This window comes from Anomaloglossus baeobatrachus, chromosome 3, assembly GCF_048569485.1.
Source record: "Anomaloglossus baeobatrachus isolate aAnoBae1 chromosome 3, aAnoBae1.hap1, whole genome shotgun sequence".
In the NCBI taxonomy this organism is placed as follows: domain Eukaryota; kingdom Metazoa; phylum Chordata; class Amphibia; order Anura; family Aromobatidae; genus Anomaloglossus; species Anomaloglossus baeobatrachus.
The window spans coordinates 570,871,300-570,888,833 of NC_134355.1; the positions used below are offsets into that span (position 1 = coordinate 570,871,300).

At 42.7% G+C, this 17,534-nt stretch overlaps 1 protein-coding gene across 1 annotated transcript in view; it reads left to right on the forward strand.

Annotated features, from left to right (window-relative positions):
- DNER (delta/notch like EGF repeat containing) overlaps window positions 1-4,370 on the forward strand; it is a 464,487-nt gene extending 460,117 nt beyond the window's left edge. The window contains 1 exon segment of the mRNA XM_075340935.1: window positions 3,379-4,370. Within this exon segment, the coding sequence (XP_075197050.1) occupies window positions 3,379-3,490 (112 nt within the window). The 3' untranslated portion in view covers window positions 3,491-4,370.
- The last annotated feature ends 13,164 nt before the right edge of the window (window positions 4,371-17,534 follow it).

Consider the following 17,534-nt stretch of genomic DNA (forward strand, 5'->3'; position numbering starts at 1 on the left):
GCTTAGTTATAATGAGTTGGAGTGTGCAATGCAGGAAGAGGTGCTGCAAATATCTTTGCACTAGTGGGACTAGACAAAAGTCCAATAGCCAAGTTTAGGATGCCACTAGGTACACTGAGTGTTTGCTAGTATAATGGCTTAGTTATAATGAGTTGGAGTGTGCAATGCAGGTAGAGGTGCTGCAAATATCTGTGCACTAGTGGGACTAGACAAAAGTCCCATAGCCACGTTTAGGATGCCACTAGGTACACTGAGTGTTTGCTAGTATAATGGCTTAGTTATAATGAGTTGGAGTGTGCAATGCAGGCAGAGGTGCTGCAAATATCTTTGCACTAGTGGGACTATAGCAAAGTCCAGTAGCCACGTTTAGGATGCCACTAGGTACACTGAGTGTTTGCTAGTATAATGGCTTAGTAACAATGAGTTTGAGTGTGCAATGCAGGCAGACGTGCTGCAAATATCTTTGCACTAGTGGGACTAGACAAAAGTCCAATAGCCACGTTTAGGATGCCACTAGGTACACTGAGTGTTTGCTAGTATAATGGCTTAGTTATAATGAGTTGGAGTGTGCAATGCAGGCAGAGGTGCTGCAAATATCTTTGCACTAGTGGGACTATAGCAAAGTCCAATAGCCACGTTTAGGATGCCACTAGGTACACTGAGTGTTTGCTAGTATAATGGCTTAGTTATAATGAGTTGGAGTGTGCAATGCAGGCAGAGGTGCTGCAAATATCTTTGCACTAGTGGGACTATAGCAAAGTCCAATAGCCACGTTTAGGATGCCACTAGGTACACTGAGTGTTTGCTAGTATAATGGCTTAGTTATAATGAGTTGGAGTGTGCAATGCAGGCAGAGGTGCTGCAAATATCTTTGCACTAGTGGGACTATAGCAAAGTCCAATAGCCACGTTTAGGATGCCACTAGGTACACTGAGTGTTTGCTAGTATAATGGCTTAGTTATAATGAGTTGGAGTGTGCAATGCAGGCAGAGGTGCTGCAAATATCTTTGCACTAGTGGGACTATAGCAAAGTCCAATAGCCACGTTTAGGATGCCACTAGGTACACTGAGTGTTTGCTAGTATAATGGCTTAGTTATAATGAGTTGGAGTGTGCAATGCAGGCAGAGGTGCTGCAAATATCTTTGCACTAGTGGGACTATAGCAAAGTCCAATAGCCACGTTTAGGATGCCACTAGGTACACTGAGTGTTTGCTAGTATAATGGCTTAGTTATAATGAGTTGGAGTGTGCAATGCAGGCAGAGGTGCTGCAAATATCTTTGCACTAGTGGGACTATAGCAAAGTCCAATAGCCACGTTTAGGATGCCACTAGGTACACTGAGTGTTTGCTAGTATAATGGCTTAGTTATAATGAGTTGGAGTGTGCAATGCAGGCAGAGGTGCTGCAAATATCTTTGCACTAGTGGGACTATAGCAAAGTCCAATAGCCACGTTTAGGATGCCACTAGGTACACTGAGTGTTTGCTAGTATAATGGCTTAGTTATAATGAGTTGGAGTGTGCAATGCAGGTAGAGGTGCTGCAAATATCTTTGCACTAGTGGGACTAGACAAAAGTCCAATAGCCACGTTTAGGATGCCACTAGGTACACTGAGTGTTTGCTAGTATAATGGCTTAGTTATAATGAGTTGGAGTGTGCAATGCAGGCAGAGGTGCTGCAAATATCTTTGCACTAGTGGGACTATAGCAAAGTCCAATAGCCACGTTTAGGATGCCACTAGGTACACTGAGTGTTTGCTAGTATAATGGCTTAGTTATAATGAGTTGGAGTGTGCAATGCAGGCAGAGGTGCTGCAAATATCTTTGCACTAGTGGGACTATAGCAAAGTCCAATAGCCACGTTTAGGATGCCACTAGGTACACTGAGTGTTTGCTAGTATAATGGCTTAGTTATAATGAGTTGGAGTGTGCAGAGGACAGGAGGGTACAGTGCCAGGATTGTGGGGCTCTGGGTAGAGGAATGGAAGCCTGCCTTTCTATTCCCTCCTAATGGGGAAATGCAGCGACGAAATCCCTGACCTTAGCTACACAGACGCTGTCTCTGTTTTCAGGACCTGTCACCTATGGCTCTGACCCTGCCGGTACGAGCCCTTAAAAGGACTGATGGAAAGTGCTATCCCTATGCTGTCCAGCGCTGTGTATGGAGCGCATACAGCAGTATCGGCGATAGGACAAAGGACGGAGCTTCGCCAGTGATGTCTGACACCAAGGACGCAGAAGAGATAATGGCGTCCGGACGGCCAGATACTCATTTTTATAATGCAGGGACATGTGACATGGACATCCTATCACACATGCCGTTGCTTCTCTGGCTAAAAGTCCACTTAGCTGTGTGTGTGTCTGGGATTGGCTGACATAATGGCCCTCCCCACTACACGCGCGCGCTTAGGGAAGGAAGACAAGGAAAAAAAAAAAAAATGGCGATCGCCATTATACAAACAGGAGTGATCTGAAGGCGCTGTTCACGCACACTATACACTGAAATGTCATAATAGTGTGAGTCACAGAGTGACTTACACTATTACAGCGGAAAGCCAGCTAGGAATTAGCTGTTTTTTTGCTGCTAGAACCGTTCTCGAACGTTTCTAGAACTATCGAGCTTTTGCAAAAAGCTCGAGTTCTAGTTCGATCTAGAACAGGCCCCAAAATCACTCGAGCCTACAACTGGAGAACCTCGAACCGCGCTCAACTCTAGTGACAGGTTCCCTTTAAAAAAAGGAAAATATCCAGCGGTCCATATGTCCTTTTAAAATTTGACTTTATTCCATTATCCTTAAAAGTCTGACAGTGTGGCAGGCATCATTCAAAATGTACAGGCATCATACTCTTCTTATGTGTTTTGAGCTACAACACTGAGCTCTTAAAGGGAATCAGTCACCTAGTTTTCCCTACCTGATTTTAGAGTAGTATAACGTAGGAAAAGAGTCCCTGACTCCAACCATGCATCACTTAGTTTACTGAGTGTAACAGTTGTGACATAATCAGTTCTTAAATGTAGCATGTAGCAGGGGTCAGAAAGCTAACCCACACCCACACTACAGGTCTCTGTGTACATTGTCTATTGATACTGAGCTGTTAATCAGCACACAGCCTAATAAGTGAAAACAGCATGCAGCCTTATAAGTGACACATCCATGAAATCAGTGTTTCAGCCTCTATCACTTGGTGATGGTGTTCTCAGATAAAAACCTGCTGACAGATTCCCTTTAATCAGAGACTTTGGGGATGATCCATTAAAACTGTTTTGTTAAAGATTTCACTTATTTGCCCTCATCCTGCTCAGCCTGTGCAAGAATAATATCAGACATTGTCTCCCAATTTTTGTCTATGAACTAGTAATAATACATTTTTCTTTCAGATTTGGGAAAAAGTCACGCCCGGCCATGTACGATGCAACTCCAGTAACATATGAAGACTACAGTCCCGACGACAAGCCTCTTGTAACACTGATTAAAACAAAGGATTTGTAGTCTGCCCCCTGCTCTTGTTAATGTAGATTTCAGAAGAACCGATCAATCATCTTTTTAAAGGATGAATTACTAAACTGACTAATTATTTTTAAGAAAAATGAATCTGAGACCTGATTCTCTGTTGCGGGATTCATTCATTCCATGCATTCTTTGGGGCATAGGTCAACACAGCTGTGAACTAACCCGTTTTCTGCAAAAGGGGCCTTCCGGCTTCCCTGGCAATGAACGGGTTAAACATATACTGGAAGTTAATCTAAAAATTCCTCTCAAAATCCTACTTGTGTTAGCAATGTTACAGTCTGAACAGTATGCAGGCATTACCCGTAGAGTTAGGAGACGTATATAATACATAATTTATCCGTTGATAGGCATCTAGAGAGTCAGAAATGTTTGTGTTGTGAATCGAAGTAATTAAAACCCAGTTGTTAAACTTTCTAACCAGAACTGACTAGACTTGTTCTCTGTTTTGTTTTTTGTTTTATTTTCTATTTTTACAATTATTTAGCGCTTTCTCTTTTTCTGCATGGTTCGCTAGCAATAACCCTGCCTTGTTTTTTTTATAGAACCGCTCTTAAGTCAATGTCGAGGTCCATTCAACTGTTGTGTTGGTAAAACAAGCTCTTGTACAGATGATAAGAAGCAGATTAGATCTAGGCCGAGCTCTTCTTTTTCTCAGACACAGCCAGGTTTTTCTATATTGTGAGTACGGCTTCCTATTCTAGACATTGCTGAGTTACTTCAGGAGAATCTGCTTCTTAGCTCGTGGATTGCATTGTGCTGTATAATTCATATGTGATCAGCGATTGTTTTCTTTATTATAGACTTTTTTCAGCTTTGTTCTTGGAAACTTCAAGTATTCAGAATAAATGTTATGAAATAACTTTGTTGTCTTTGTTTTATGGTGTGAAAACCAATAAAGACATTTAGCCATAAAGTATGGGTGTCAACCTATGTTTGGTGATATATTATTAGGGATGATAGCATAAAATAAAGAGGTCGAGTTGTAGAGCTGTGGCCACCACCAGTGAGCCCTTATGTACAGCATTCCAGTTAGGAGGGAGTGGTTGGGGCTCCCATAGATGTGGATTTGGTGTATGCGGGCCTTAAAGGGAACCTGTCAACAGGATTTTCCCATATAAACTGCGGTCACTACCAGTGAGCCCTTATATACAGCATTCTAGAATTTTGTATATAGGAGCCCAGGCCAATCAGTATAAAGTAAAAAAACAAACCTTAATTATACTCACCTAGGGGGTGGTCCGGTCCGATGGGTGTCACTGCTCTCGGCCTGGCACCTTATCCATCTTGTGCAATCGCCATCCTCTTGCCCAGCCTCATGTGCATGACGTATCCTGCACCATTCACACAGAGGCCGCCACTGCGCTCCTGCGCATGTGCACATTGATCTGCCCGGCTGAGGGCAAAGCAAAGTACCGTAATTTGTGTAGGAATCCACCTCACCCACGTCTGACCTCACCGTACCTCAGACAATCACCTGAGCACCCAGCTGGATCATCTTCTTCATTTATTAAAGTACCATAATGCACACACATGAGGAAAGGTTACAGATTGCCCGCGCATGCGCACTACAGTACTTTCAAGCAGCATGTTCATCTTTCATAGTGTTTTGTCAACAGTTTCCACCCATTGACTTCTCAATCTCAAAATGCACTGTCCAAAACACGGCCAAAATGCAACCAAAACGCAGTGAAAACGCGGTCAAAATGCAGTGTTTACATTTCTCAAAAGTTTTCCAGAGGGTGCAGTTTTGTTGTCAAACCAGAACACAGCATGTACACGTACCCTAACAGTGTTTTTTTACATTATACAGCGCGGCCTGGGCTCTTATATACAGTATGCTAGAATTCTGTATATAATAGCTCACTGGTGGTGACTGCAGCTTATAAGGGAAAATACTGTTGTAAGGTTCCCTTTAAGGCCACCATACACCAAATCCATGTCTATGTGAGTCCCTGACCACTCCTCCCAACAGATGATGTTGAGGAGCAGAAGGAAACGTTCTGTTGAATTTCAATTGCCAATCTTTCTGCTTGTCACATAGATAAAGGAACACAAATACAGAAGCTCTCAGCGAGCATTTTTGTGTATGCGGGAGTCAGAAGAGATGTCTGTCTTCTGAACTATTGGTGGATTGGTAGCCATCTAATGTGTATGGGCAGCATTAAATAGGCCTCTTCTGCCGAAGACTACATGTGACCGCTGCAGCCAATAAGCACCACCTCTGTTTGAAGTAGAAGCAAGGAGACAGATGTACAGCAAGTGATTGGTTGACCAGTATAAAATATTTTTTATATTGTATATATCTTTACACAATGCTAGGCCCGATTATAGTACTATATCATAAGTTGATATTGACATTTAACATCTGCCAGGAGGTGAATTTACCACCACAGATTTTTTTCTGCAGCGTGTGGATGAGATTTGGTAAAACGTCCTAAACTTTACTGATCCTGTAAAACAAATTTCACTCTTGTCCATGCGCTTTGTCAGTTGAGTCCCATGTAAGTAAAAAAAATAGACCTTTTCCTCAAAACTAAGCAATATTATGAGCCTCTTTTTTTTTTTATAAAGTTAGGTCTAATATATAATATAAGCCCGTTCCAAAGTGGTATCCCTTAAAAACAATAACCTTTTACTAATCATATAATAAAACCCCTAATACAGAGCAAAAAAACAAAACATGTATATATTTAAATGGCTCATTGTATTTTCAACAGATAATGTAGATCAACACAATATATAAATGTAAATAAAGATTACACTCCATATCAACCGTAGATGTGATCTTGCCTAGCCAAGGAGGATCGCACCCTAAAAGTATGATGCAAATGGTACTCCATCTCACCAATGGCTAACCTTAGTATGCCCTCTATATGCCCTCAATATCTATATGTCTAATCATTGATGTAGCATATGTCTAGTAAATATCCAAGGCAGCAATTAATGTTAACATAGGCAACTATTGTAGGCCATAGAATGAGAATGAGATCGGTAAATGGGCCCTGCTCCCTTTCTCTATCAAAGGTAAAAGCAAAAAGATGCCCCAATAGGGAATCTGACAAGTATTGATGTCTTCCTGAAAGTGCTGGAGGAATACCTATGGAAGATCTACTCCAATAATTCTGTACATATTTCTAACTTGTCTGAACTGGAATGGCAGGCAGTGAATAGACTGGAAATAATCAACATTTCCTTATTAAGGTTTCCCAGGAGAGGGAAATCTAGTTCTGTTAGATCATTCAACAAATCTATCCATGTACTGTTCCATCTTGAGAGACAGAGAAACAGACAAGATTCTTACTTCGGACCCAACATCAATGTATAGTCATTCTCTTCAGGTGTATATTAGTGGGGGGTCTGGACCTCCAAAAGATCCAGAAGAGATTGGATCCACCTATAGGATGTCCCATTCTTTTGGCCGTGGACTCAATCTGTCAAAATAGTGGTGTATACATGGATAGTATCTTACGCCCATTTCTGACATCACTCCCATAATACGTCAGAGATCCAGCAGACTTCATTATGAAATTAGAGGGAGTGGTGATTGAAAAGAATACTTTTCTAGCCTCCATTGACATGGAAACATTAGATAGCAGTACCCCCTATGAAACTGATGTGAGAGCAGTCAACCACTTTTTGTAATCAAAATCTGTACAATCAATTTCTAAGTAGTCTTCTTAGTTCTCACTCATAACCACTTTTTCTTTGAGGCAAAATTCTTTCACCAGCTCAGGGGGACTGCAGTGGGGAACCCATGTGCCCCAACCTAGGCAAATCTCCTGCTCTTGTGGGAAGAAATGAGGAGGATATGATGTGGTGGTATGGAGAGATTTTATTTTGGGCCAGATACATAGATGACATTTTCAATGTATGGTTTGGGACTGAGTTTGAATTTCTCTCTTTTGTTGAGTACCTGACTAGAAACAACATAAGGCTCAGTGTCACATCCGAATTTAATGAAAATGAGTTATCCATCCTCAGTGTGATTATAAAAATAAGTTTGGATTGAGGTTTAGCCTATACACATGCAAACCAACAGGAAAGCATAATCTTATATAGGAAGGTTACCATCCCTTCACCCTTAAAAGAGGAATACCAAAGGGTCAATACCTCTGTATTAGAAGGAATCGCTCAAGGGTTGAAGATTTTTTAACTCAAGCCACTGATCTAAAGTCAAGGTTCATCCAGAGGGGATATCTGCACCACATCCTGGTTTCTGCTTTCTCTAATGCCTTAGTTACATAGGTTGAAAAAAGACCTAGATCCATCTAGTTCAACCTTCCGCCACCAATTATACATTTCGTCACTAAATCATTTATAACCGACAATGTTATGTGTACTGAGGAAATCATCCAGCCCTTTTTTAAAAGTTGTTTGTTATAGTGTCTGCCATTACTCCCTCTTGTGGTAGGGAATTCCACAATCTGACTGCTTTAACTGTAAACATACATAGTTACATGGCTAAAGCCTTGCATATTAAAAGATGATTACTTAGAGTACTAAAGAAAGACTGTACAAATGATCTAACCAGAAAGGTAGTTCCATTAAGGATCGAGTGGTTCACAATTTAAAAAAAAAAAAACTCACAATGTGGTGCGTGGTTGGATTGAAAGATCTGTGGTACCTGCAGATGTGATTTTTGTACTGTGATTGCTTTTCCTAGTCTAAATAGGGGTCTGTGGATTGCATGGTTTACATCTCTGGTTTGTCCATCCTCGTGTGAGTGTTAGGGCTCAGTCATAACCTTAGGATGAAGCCCGGTACTTGTATAATTGTGCACATTAGACATATGCTGATCATCTGCTTTTCTTTTGGCTCAGTGATATACCCTCTTGCTTACCATAGTTGCCTGGGTTAACATTAATCTTTGCTGGGACATATGCTATAGCAGTGATTAGACATATTGATATCGAGGATGTATAATGGGCATACTACGGTTACCATCGGTGAGCACTGTGCGCTATTTTTTTAGGATGCTAACCTCAGCAGCTAGGCAGGATCACATTTAGGGTTGATATGGAGTGAAATCTTTACGTATATTTACATATTGTATGTATTGATCTACGTTGGTGAATATACATAAAGCCTTTTACATATAGCAGGTGAAGTAATTATTGAATATTATTATTATTTATTATTATTATTATAGCGCCATTTATTCCATGGCGCTTTACAAGTGAGAGAGGGTATACGTACAACAATCATTAACAGTACAAAACAGACTGGTATAGGAGGAGAGAGGACCCTGCCCGCGAGGGCTCGCAGTCTACAGGGAATGGGAGATGGTACTATAGGTGAGGACAGAGCTGGTTGCGCAGTGGTCTACTGGACTGAGGGCTATTGTAGGTTGTAGGCTTGTTGGAAGAGGTGGGTCTTGAGGTTCCTCTTGAAGCTTTCCACGGTAGTGAAGAGTCTGATGTGCTGAGGTAGAGCGTTCCAGAGTATGGGGGATGCACGGGAGAAATCTTGTACGCGATTGTGGGAAGAGGAGATAAGAGAGGAGCAGAGAAGGAGATCTTGTGAGGATCTGAGGTTGCGTGCAGGTAGTTACCGGGAGACTAGCTCACAGATGTAGGGAGGAGACAGGTTGTGCATGGCTTTGTATGTCATGGTTAATGTTTTGAACTGGAGTCATTGGGCGATGGGAAGCCAGTGAAGGGATTGGCAGAGTGGCGAGGCTGGGGAGTAGCGAGGGGAGAGGTGGATTAAGCGGGCCGCAGAGTTTAGGGTAGATTGGAGGGGTGCAAGAGTGTTGGAAGGGAGGCCAGAGAGCAGGAGGTTGCAGTAGTCGAGGCGGGAGATGATGAGGGCATGCACTAATGTTTTTGCAGATTCTTGGTTAAGGAAAGCACGGATCCGGGAGATATTTTTGAGTTGTAATCGGCATGAGTTGAAGAGGGCTTGGATATGTGGCTTGAAGGATAGAGCAGAGTCGAGGGTTACTCCAAGGCAACGAGCTTGTGAGACTGGGGTGAGTGAGCAACCATCAAGTTTGATGGAAAGGCTTGTTGGAGGAGATGAGTGAGGAGGAGGAAAGACAATGAACTCTGTTTTGTCCATGTTAAGTTTTAGGAATCGTGCAGAGAAGAAGGATGAAATAGCAGACAGACATTGTGGAATTTTGGTTAGTAGAGAGGTAATGTCAGGTCCAGAGAGGTAGATCTGTGTGTCATCGGCATAGAGATGATACTGGAAGCCGTGGGACTCTATGAGCTGTCCCAGGCCGAAGGTGTAGATGGAGAACAGCAGGGGTCCAAGAACTGAGCCTTGGGGGACACCGACAGATAGGGGGCGAGATGAGGAAGTGGTGTGAGAATGGGAGACGCTGAAAGTTCGGTCGGTTAGGTATGAGGAGATGCAAGATAGGGCCAAGTCTGTGATGCCCAGAGATGAGAGAATCTGTAGTAGGAGGGAATGGTCTACTGTGTCGAAGGCAGAGGACAGGTCCAGGAGGAGGAGGATAGAGTAGTGTCGCTTGGCTTTGGCGGTTAGTACGTCATTGGTGACTTTGGTTAGGGCAGTTTCGGTAGAATGATGTGGTCGGAAGCCAGATTGAAGCCGGTCAAAGAAGGAGCAGGAGGAGAGGTATGAGGACAATTCAAGATGGACATGCTGTTCCAGTAGTTTTGAGGCATAGGGGAGAAGGGATATGGGGCGATAGTTTGACACAGAGGATGGGTCAAGGGAGGGCTTTTTGAGGATGGGTGTAATAGAGGCCTGTTTAAAGCATGAAGGGAATACACCAGTTGTTAGTGATAGGTTGAAGAGATGGGTTAGGGCTGGGATGAGGACTGCGGTGATGTTGGGGATGAGGTGCGATGGGAGCGGGTCCAGTGCACAGGTGGTTAGATGTGATCTTGAGAGTAGAGTGGAGAGATTGTTTTCTGTCATGGTGGAGAAGCTGGATTTGGAGGAAGAGGGATGAGTAGCTATGATGAGGGGCTGTGGTGATTGTGGGCCAAAGCTTGCTCTGATGTTGTCAATCTTCCGCTTGAAGAAAGAGGCAAAGTCTTCAGCTGAGATGAGAGGAGACGGAGGTGGTGCCGGAGGACGGAGGAGAGAATTGAAAATGTTGAATAGCTGTTTAGGGCTGTGAGAAAGAGAAGATATGAGGGATGAGAAGTAGGTTTGTTTTGCAGCAGTGAGTGTGGACTTGAAAGTGGTGAGGGACTCTTTATATGCAATGAAGTGCTCAGTGGAATGAGACCTCTTCCATCTGCGCTCAGCAATTCTGGAAGCCCATCTTAGTTCTTTAGTCTGCCTTGTGTGCCAGGGTTGCCTGTTGATTGTGCGGGTTTTGGTGTGTGTGAGGGGGGCAGCTGATTTGAGAGCTGCAGAGATTGTAGTGTTGTATAAAGTTGCAGCGGCATCTGCATCATGTAGAAATGTAATGTCTGTGAGGGGGAGAAGGGACTGAGAAAGGGTGTGTAAATCAATGTGTTTGATATTTCTGCGAGGGTGTGGAAGTTTGTGAAGGGGGGGTTGCATACTTGGAGAAGAGAGGGAAGAGAATGTGAGTAGGTTGTGGTCAGACAGGGGGAGAGGCGAGTTAGAGAGGATAGATAGGGAACAGAGGCCAGTGAAGATGAGGTCCAGCGTGTGGCCATCTTTGTGAGTAGCTGCAGAAGACCATTGGGTGAGGCCGAAGGAGGAAGCGAGTGTTAGAAGTTTGGAGACAGATGAGTGGGAAGTGTCAATGGGGATGTTGAAATCACCCATGATGATGGTGGGGTTGTCAGTGGAAAGGAAGTGTAGTAGCCAGGTGGTGAAATGGTCAAAAAAGGCAGTGGCTGGCCCTGGATGGCGGTAAATGACAGCCAGCTGAAGGTTGGAGGGGGCGTAGATGCGTACGAAGTGCACCTCAAAAGAGGGGAGAGTAACCGAGGGTGGTAGTGGAATTGGTGTAAAGGAGCATTGGTCGGACAGGAGCAAACCAACTCCTCCACCATGCTTGTTACTGGGGCGGGGTGTGTGAGACAGTTGGAGACCGCCATAAGAAAGTGCAGCAGAAGAGGCTGTGTCAGAGGGGGTGAGCCAGGTTTCTGTGATGGCGAGGAAGGAGAGTTTATTAGTGATGAAAAGATCATGAATGTAGGATAGTTTGTTGAATATGTCACCAATTTACTAAGTAAATATATTCTAAAGGTGCTAGTGATATGAATTTCTCACCAGATGTAGGTAACAATCCATTCAATCCATATAGACAAAGAAACCAAACCATAAATGTGCAAAAATTAATTTATTGAATTTTATGTATGTGTAAAAAAGAGAAATAACTCAGGGAAAAAGTATTCAACACATGAAGAAAAAGAGGTGCAAAAAAACATGGAAATTCACGACACCAGCTGAAATCTAACAGTAATTAGAAAACAATCTTGCCACTTAGTGAAAAATATCAGCTGGTTCAACTGACAGCCTAGAAAAAGGTGTCTCATTACTAAGCTGCCACACAACAAACATCTCATGATGGTTACAACCAGTGAGTTGTCTCAAGACCTTTGCAACCTTATTGTTGCAAAACATATTGATGGCATTGGTTACAGAAGTATTTCTTAACTACTTATGGTTCAAGTGAGCTCTGTTGGAGCCATAATCAGGAAGTGGAAACAACATCATTTCACTGTTAGCCGGACAGGACCAGGTGCTCCCCTCAAGATTTCGGAGGAGTGAAAAGAATTATCAGAAGAGTTGACCAAGAGTAAAGATCCACCTGTGGAGATCTAAAGAAAGACCTGGAATCAGCACGACAATTGTTTCAAAGAAAACTATAAGTAACGCACTCAAACTCCATGGCCTGTCTGCATGCTCACCACACAAAACTCTATTACTGAACAAAAAGTATTTAAACAAGTCAGTGAAATACTGAGAGAATATAGTCTGGTCAGATGACATCAAAATTCAACTACTGTACTGTATTTGTATGCCATAATACCCACGATGTTTGGAGGCCAAAAGGGACTGTATATCACCCCCAAAATACCATAACAGTAAAGTTTTCAGGTGGGAACATCATGGTGTGGGACTGTTTTTGAACATACGCCACTGGCAAACTTAATATGATTGAAGGAAGGATGGAAGGACAATTATACTGAGACATTCTTGATAAAAAAAATCTGCTGTCGTCTACTAGGATGATGAAGATGAACTGAGGGTAGACATTTCAGCAAGACAATATTCCCAAACACACAGCTAAGGAAACTCAGTTTCAGAGAAAGTAAATAAAAAAGCTAAAATGGCCCATCCAATCACTTGACCTGAATCCAATAGAAAATTCATGGAAGAAACTAAAGCTCAGAGTTCATAGAAGGAGCCCACGGAACACTCAGAATTTGAAGAATGTTAGTGTGGAAGAATGGGCCAAAATAAACCCTGAGCAATGAATGCCACTAGATTCCCCATACAGGAGGCGCCTTGAAGCTGTCATTACCAACAAAGGCTTGTGAGAAGTATTAACTAAATTTCAGTAAACCTTTTCAATACTATTTCCCTGTGTCAATTATCATTATTACACATCACTAAATTTATGGACATCAATAATTTGATATCTTTGCTTGTGTGGATTGGATGGGTGGTTACTGACATCTGTGAGAAATGAATGTCAATAGCACTTTTCGAAATATATTTACTTAGAAAATTGGTGACGCATTGAATACTTATTTCACTCATTGTATATTTGTTTTCTTTGTTGGTTTTGTCTTAGGGGCTTTAATATATGATTAATAAAGGTTATTGTTTTTAAAAGGATCCTACATGTTAGAACCGATTTATGATCCTTTCTATGCTATTTATGTATGATTATATTACTAATGCATATGCCCACATCATGACTCCCGCTTTCTCAAGAGTCATATATAGCGGATGGCATTTGCCATTAAAGTTTTAATAAAGGTTATACATTTACCACCCACATGTAAATAGACGTTTTCTCCCAGCAACACCATACATATCCCACTGCAATGGCAAGTTGTGAAATAAACATAATAATTCAGCTTTTCATACCTGCAAGATTGCGGACGTCATAATGTAGTTATGAAAGGAGAACAGACATCCTTTTCATTTTTCCCTATGCCTGGACTCCATTCTGGCTAAATGTGTATTGTAATAATGAAAAAAAGATCTGTCCGGCTGTTGAATAACAAACAGAACACAACGATTGCGCCTACACTTTTCAACCACCTAACGTGTATTTAATCTAGGTATGTGTATAATTGCTATAACTAAGACCATGCCTGGTGTTCCAACCGCGTGAGTGCACAAGTCATTTTGCATTTGATTCTGGAAAAGATTTAAATGGATTCTGATGAAGGTTGAAAGATTTCATTCCAAGAGTGGGACAGATCTTTTCGTTACGGCTGTCATGAACAAGCACGCAGAGAATATGTTCACACAATAATTGGCAGAAATGATCGGAACTGGCTGCCAATTTCTATCTAATATGTGGGTAGATAGCTCTACCAAGATTGCACACCAATGTTTTTTTTCCAAGGGAGCAAATATGTATTTTGTGCATCAACTATGATCCAGCTTGTTGCTCCAAAAATATTCTAGCAGTCATTTTTGAGTAGAATACAAGATATAGATATCCACACAGCACGACAGAAAAAACATCTACCATGGATTCCGCAACGAATTTACTACTGATTCAATCCTGTGGATTTCAATGAAGGAAATAGAAGATCAAAATCAATGGTGTAATCAGAGTCATAGGGGCTTTGGGGAAAAACTTGGACCTATCTCCTCCACACCACCCTCCAGCATGTTGCTCTGATGCATGAGCCACAGTGACATTACTATAGTAAATTAAGACATGTTCTTGTCCCCTACCCCTCAAAAAAATGAATAAAGAAGGAAAGATAAAATATATAAATCTCCAGAAAAATGCAGCAATAAGATGATTTTGTAAATCAGGGGCGGGGAATTAAGTTTCTTGAGGTGCCACATGGGGGACAGTGATTGTCTTTGAGGGCCAAATCAATACGCTGACATTAATTCTGTTCAATATTTATATTAACATATTATATTATTATTATTATTATTATTATTAATTTTGTTGGTTACTATTGAGCAGATCAAAACCATACGGTATATAATTTATAAAAAACAGTACGTTTTTCTCCTGCTTATTCCTTGTACCACAAGCAACAGCTCTCCTAAAAATATTATAGTAAGTTCCCACAGCCACAACACACAATATGACACCCTAACAGACACCAACACAGTTTGATTGTCCCACTGCATCCTACACAATATGCTGTGCCTCACATCCCCTGTACACAGTATAAAGCCTTCACAACCCACCAGCACAGTATGATGGCCTCCACATGTCCCCAAAAAGTGTTATCCAAGACACAAAAAGATGACCCCCATGCATTATGATCCCCTGCAGCTCCATATACACAGAATCATGACTCCCAAAGTATGATCCCCGTAGCCTTACAACACAGTATGTTAGCTCCCACAGCTCCCTATACACACATCCCTTCCCCCCGCAATATGATCCTCCACAGCACCTCACACAGTGTGATGACCCCTATAGCCTCCCAACAGATTATGAAGACACTCATGGATCATGCTCCTCCACTAAGTATGATTTTCACGACCCCAACACAGAATAACTCCCACAATGTAATCCGCCATAGCTCCCCAATTCATGACAAGCTGTGCCGTACCTTATGCCACAAAACTTACTTCAATACCCGACTGGAATAAGATTTGTGGTGAAGTGCATGTCATTTTTAAGACATGCCTGATTCATTTAGAGGTGTGGGCTTCTTAGCTTCTTAAGCCTGATTAATGCTTTTCTTGATGAATTGGAACCATAGTGTCTGAATAAAACCAACTTTCTGTAATTAAACAAAACCCAATAAAGCAAGGCAATTATGGCCGATAATATCACTATACTGCCACATAACACCATTACCACATATTACCAGTATATATAGTATTGAAAAAATAAAACCACTATACTGATCATTAACAAAAAACACTTTACAAACACGAATATTATTACCATTGACAGGTATATACAGAAGCTCTGTAGATTGTGTAACTGTATACGGGACAGGCAAATCCATTGACGTCTCCAGTTGAAATAATTAATTTTCTCCTTTATCCAGGGCAGACCAGTATGGCTTCTTCCAACCACAACTCGTTTTTCAGAATTTAACACATGACATCTATGACTGATTGCTTGTAGAGCACCCTCCCCGCTTTTTACTCACTTTTACAATGCGCTGGATGAAGAATAAAAGCAATATAGTGTGCCATCCCCGTGGGAGCAGCCAAGCTGCTCGGATCCGGGTTCGCTGTGACTCAAGGGTCTCCGGACCTGGGGTCGTGCGGCCACTCAAATGAAAGGGGGTATTTACAGGGGAGTTGATGCATAGTTCGTGACACCACCTGTGGTGTACGGTAATTTGGGAGTACCGCCGCTGCCGTTAGGAGTACCCGGGGTGATGAAGTGGGGCAGCAAGGTGTCGTAGCCCTCTACAGGTAGGGGCAATGCCCCGGGACTCGGTGTGGGGGTGCCGTGGGATGCAGGAGTCACTCTCGTACTCACTCAGTTCATAAGCAGATGATAACAATCGGGTAAACCAATTCTCTGAGTACCGCTGCCGCTGAGGGGAGCTCGTCCGGGTCCCGTCCCCTATGGTGTTGCCTGGTGATCCGTGACCTGCCTCCTGGCACTAAGTTTAACTTCAACTTGGTGGCCCAGTAGTATGGAACTTGCCGGGCCCCGCTCCCAACTGTGGCTAAGTGTGGGAGCTTGCTCTCAGGGCTCACACTTGGGATTTCTGGACCGTTTTGTGTTGGAAAGTCCTATCCCCCTCATTGTGCTAGTGCCCCGATTCTGGAGCGGGTGGGAACAGATCATAAAAGCTCCTCAGGTGAATTGTCGGGTTGCCTGAAGCTACTCCCCGACCTAGGGTCCGTGTACCCCATCGTGCCTTCGGTCCCCGACTGGTGACTGCTAGGCTGCCAGCTGTCCTCCTCGACAGGTCCAGACACCTTGCCACAATCCCCTGTGGCCGGGGATCCGACTCCTCTAGGCCCAGACCATCGTCTGCAACCTAGATGACTTCTCCAGGAGCCACCACTCCCGACTTCCTCTCACTCTGACTACACACTCCGACTCTCTACACTCCTCACCTCCCCTTCTTGACTCCCCAGGTGGGCGACTCTATTCCACTCAAGCCATCCGTGTGCCTAGTGGGTGTGGTGCAGGGGATATCTAGGATTTGATTTGCTGTTGGAGGCAACACCATTAAGATAGGGACCCAGAGCCAAGAGGGAGGTGGAATACCACTCGGAAGGGCAGTTTGTGCAGTACCCTGTGACGACCTGATAGTCCAGGGGCATCACAATAGCGCCTCCCTGGTGCCCCGCACAGTAACAGTATCTCGCTTTTGTGCTCAACACAGTAACTGTCTCAAGAAATAAAACTTAATACAGTAAATACTGATGTTTCCCTTTGTAACTCTCTTAAAGTAAGTGTGACCTCTCTGTGGCCTCCGGTCTGTACTAATGGGTATGTGTCTTTTTGTGGCTTCTGTACAATAGTAAAGTTTACCTTTGTAACCCCATACTGTACCAATGCCCTACTACAGCAATAATGCCCCCCATCCTCAATGACACCCATACAGTAGTAAAATATATCTTTTCTGCCCCCAAATAGTAATACTGTCAACCTGTTGTTCCTCCATACAGTTTAAATGTCCCCAAATTTGACCTCGTACATTTTTAACTTTTGGGGCCATAGAACTATGATGAGGGACATTATTAATGTCTCAATGGGAGACATTTTTAATCCACCCCTTTATTGTCCCATACATTGATAATATTCCCCACTGTGACCCCATAGACTTGTAATGTAACCATTCTGATCCTCAAATAGCTCATTCTAGCCTCTATATTCTTAAAATGCCCCTCTGTATACTTATTAATCCCTCATTCTGGCCACTGTATACTTAAAATGCCCCCATTCTTACCCTTGTATTTTCTAATACCGCTATTCTGGCCCCTA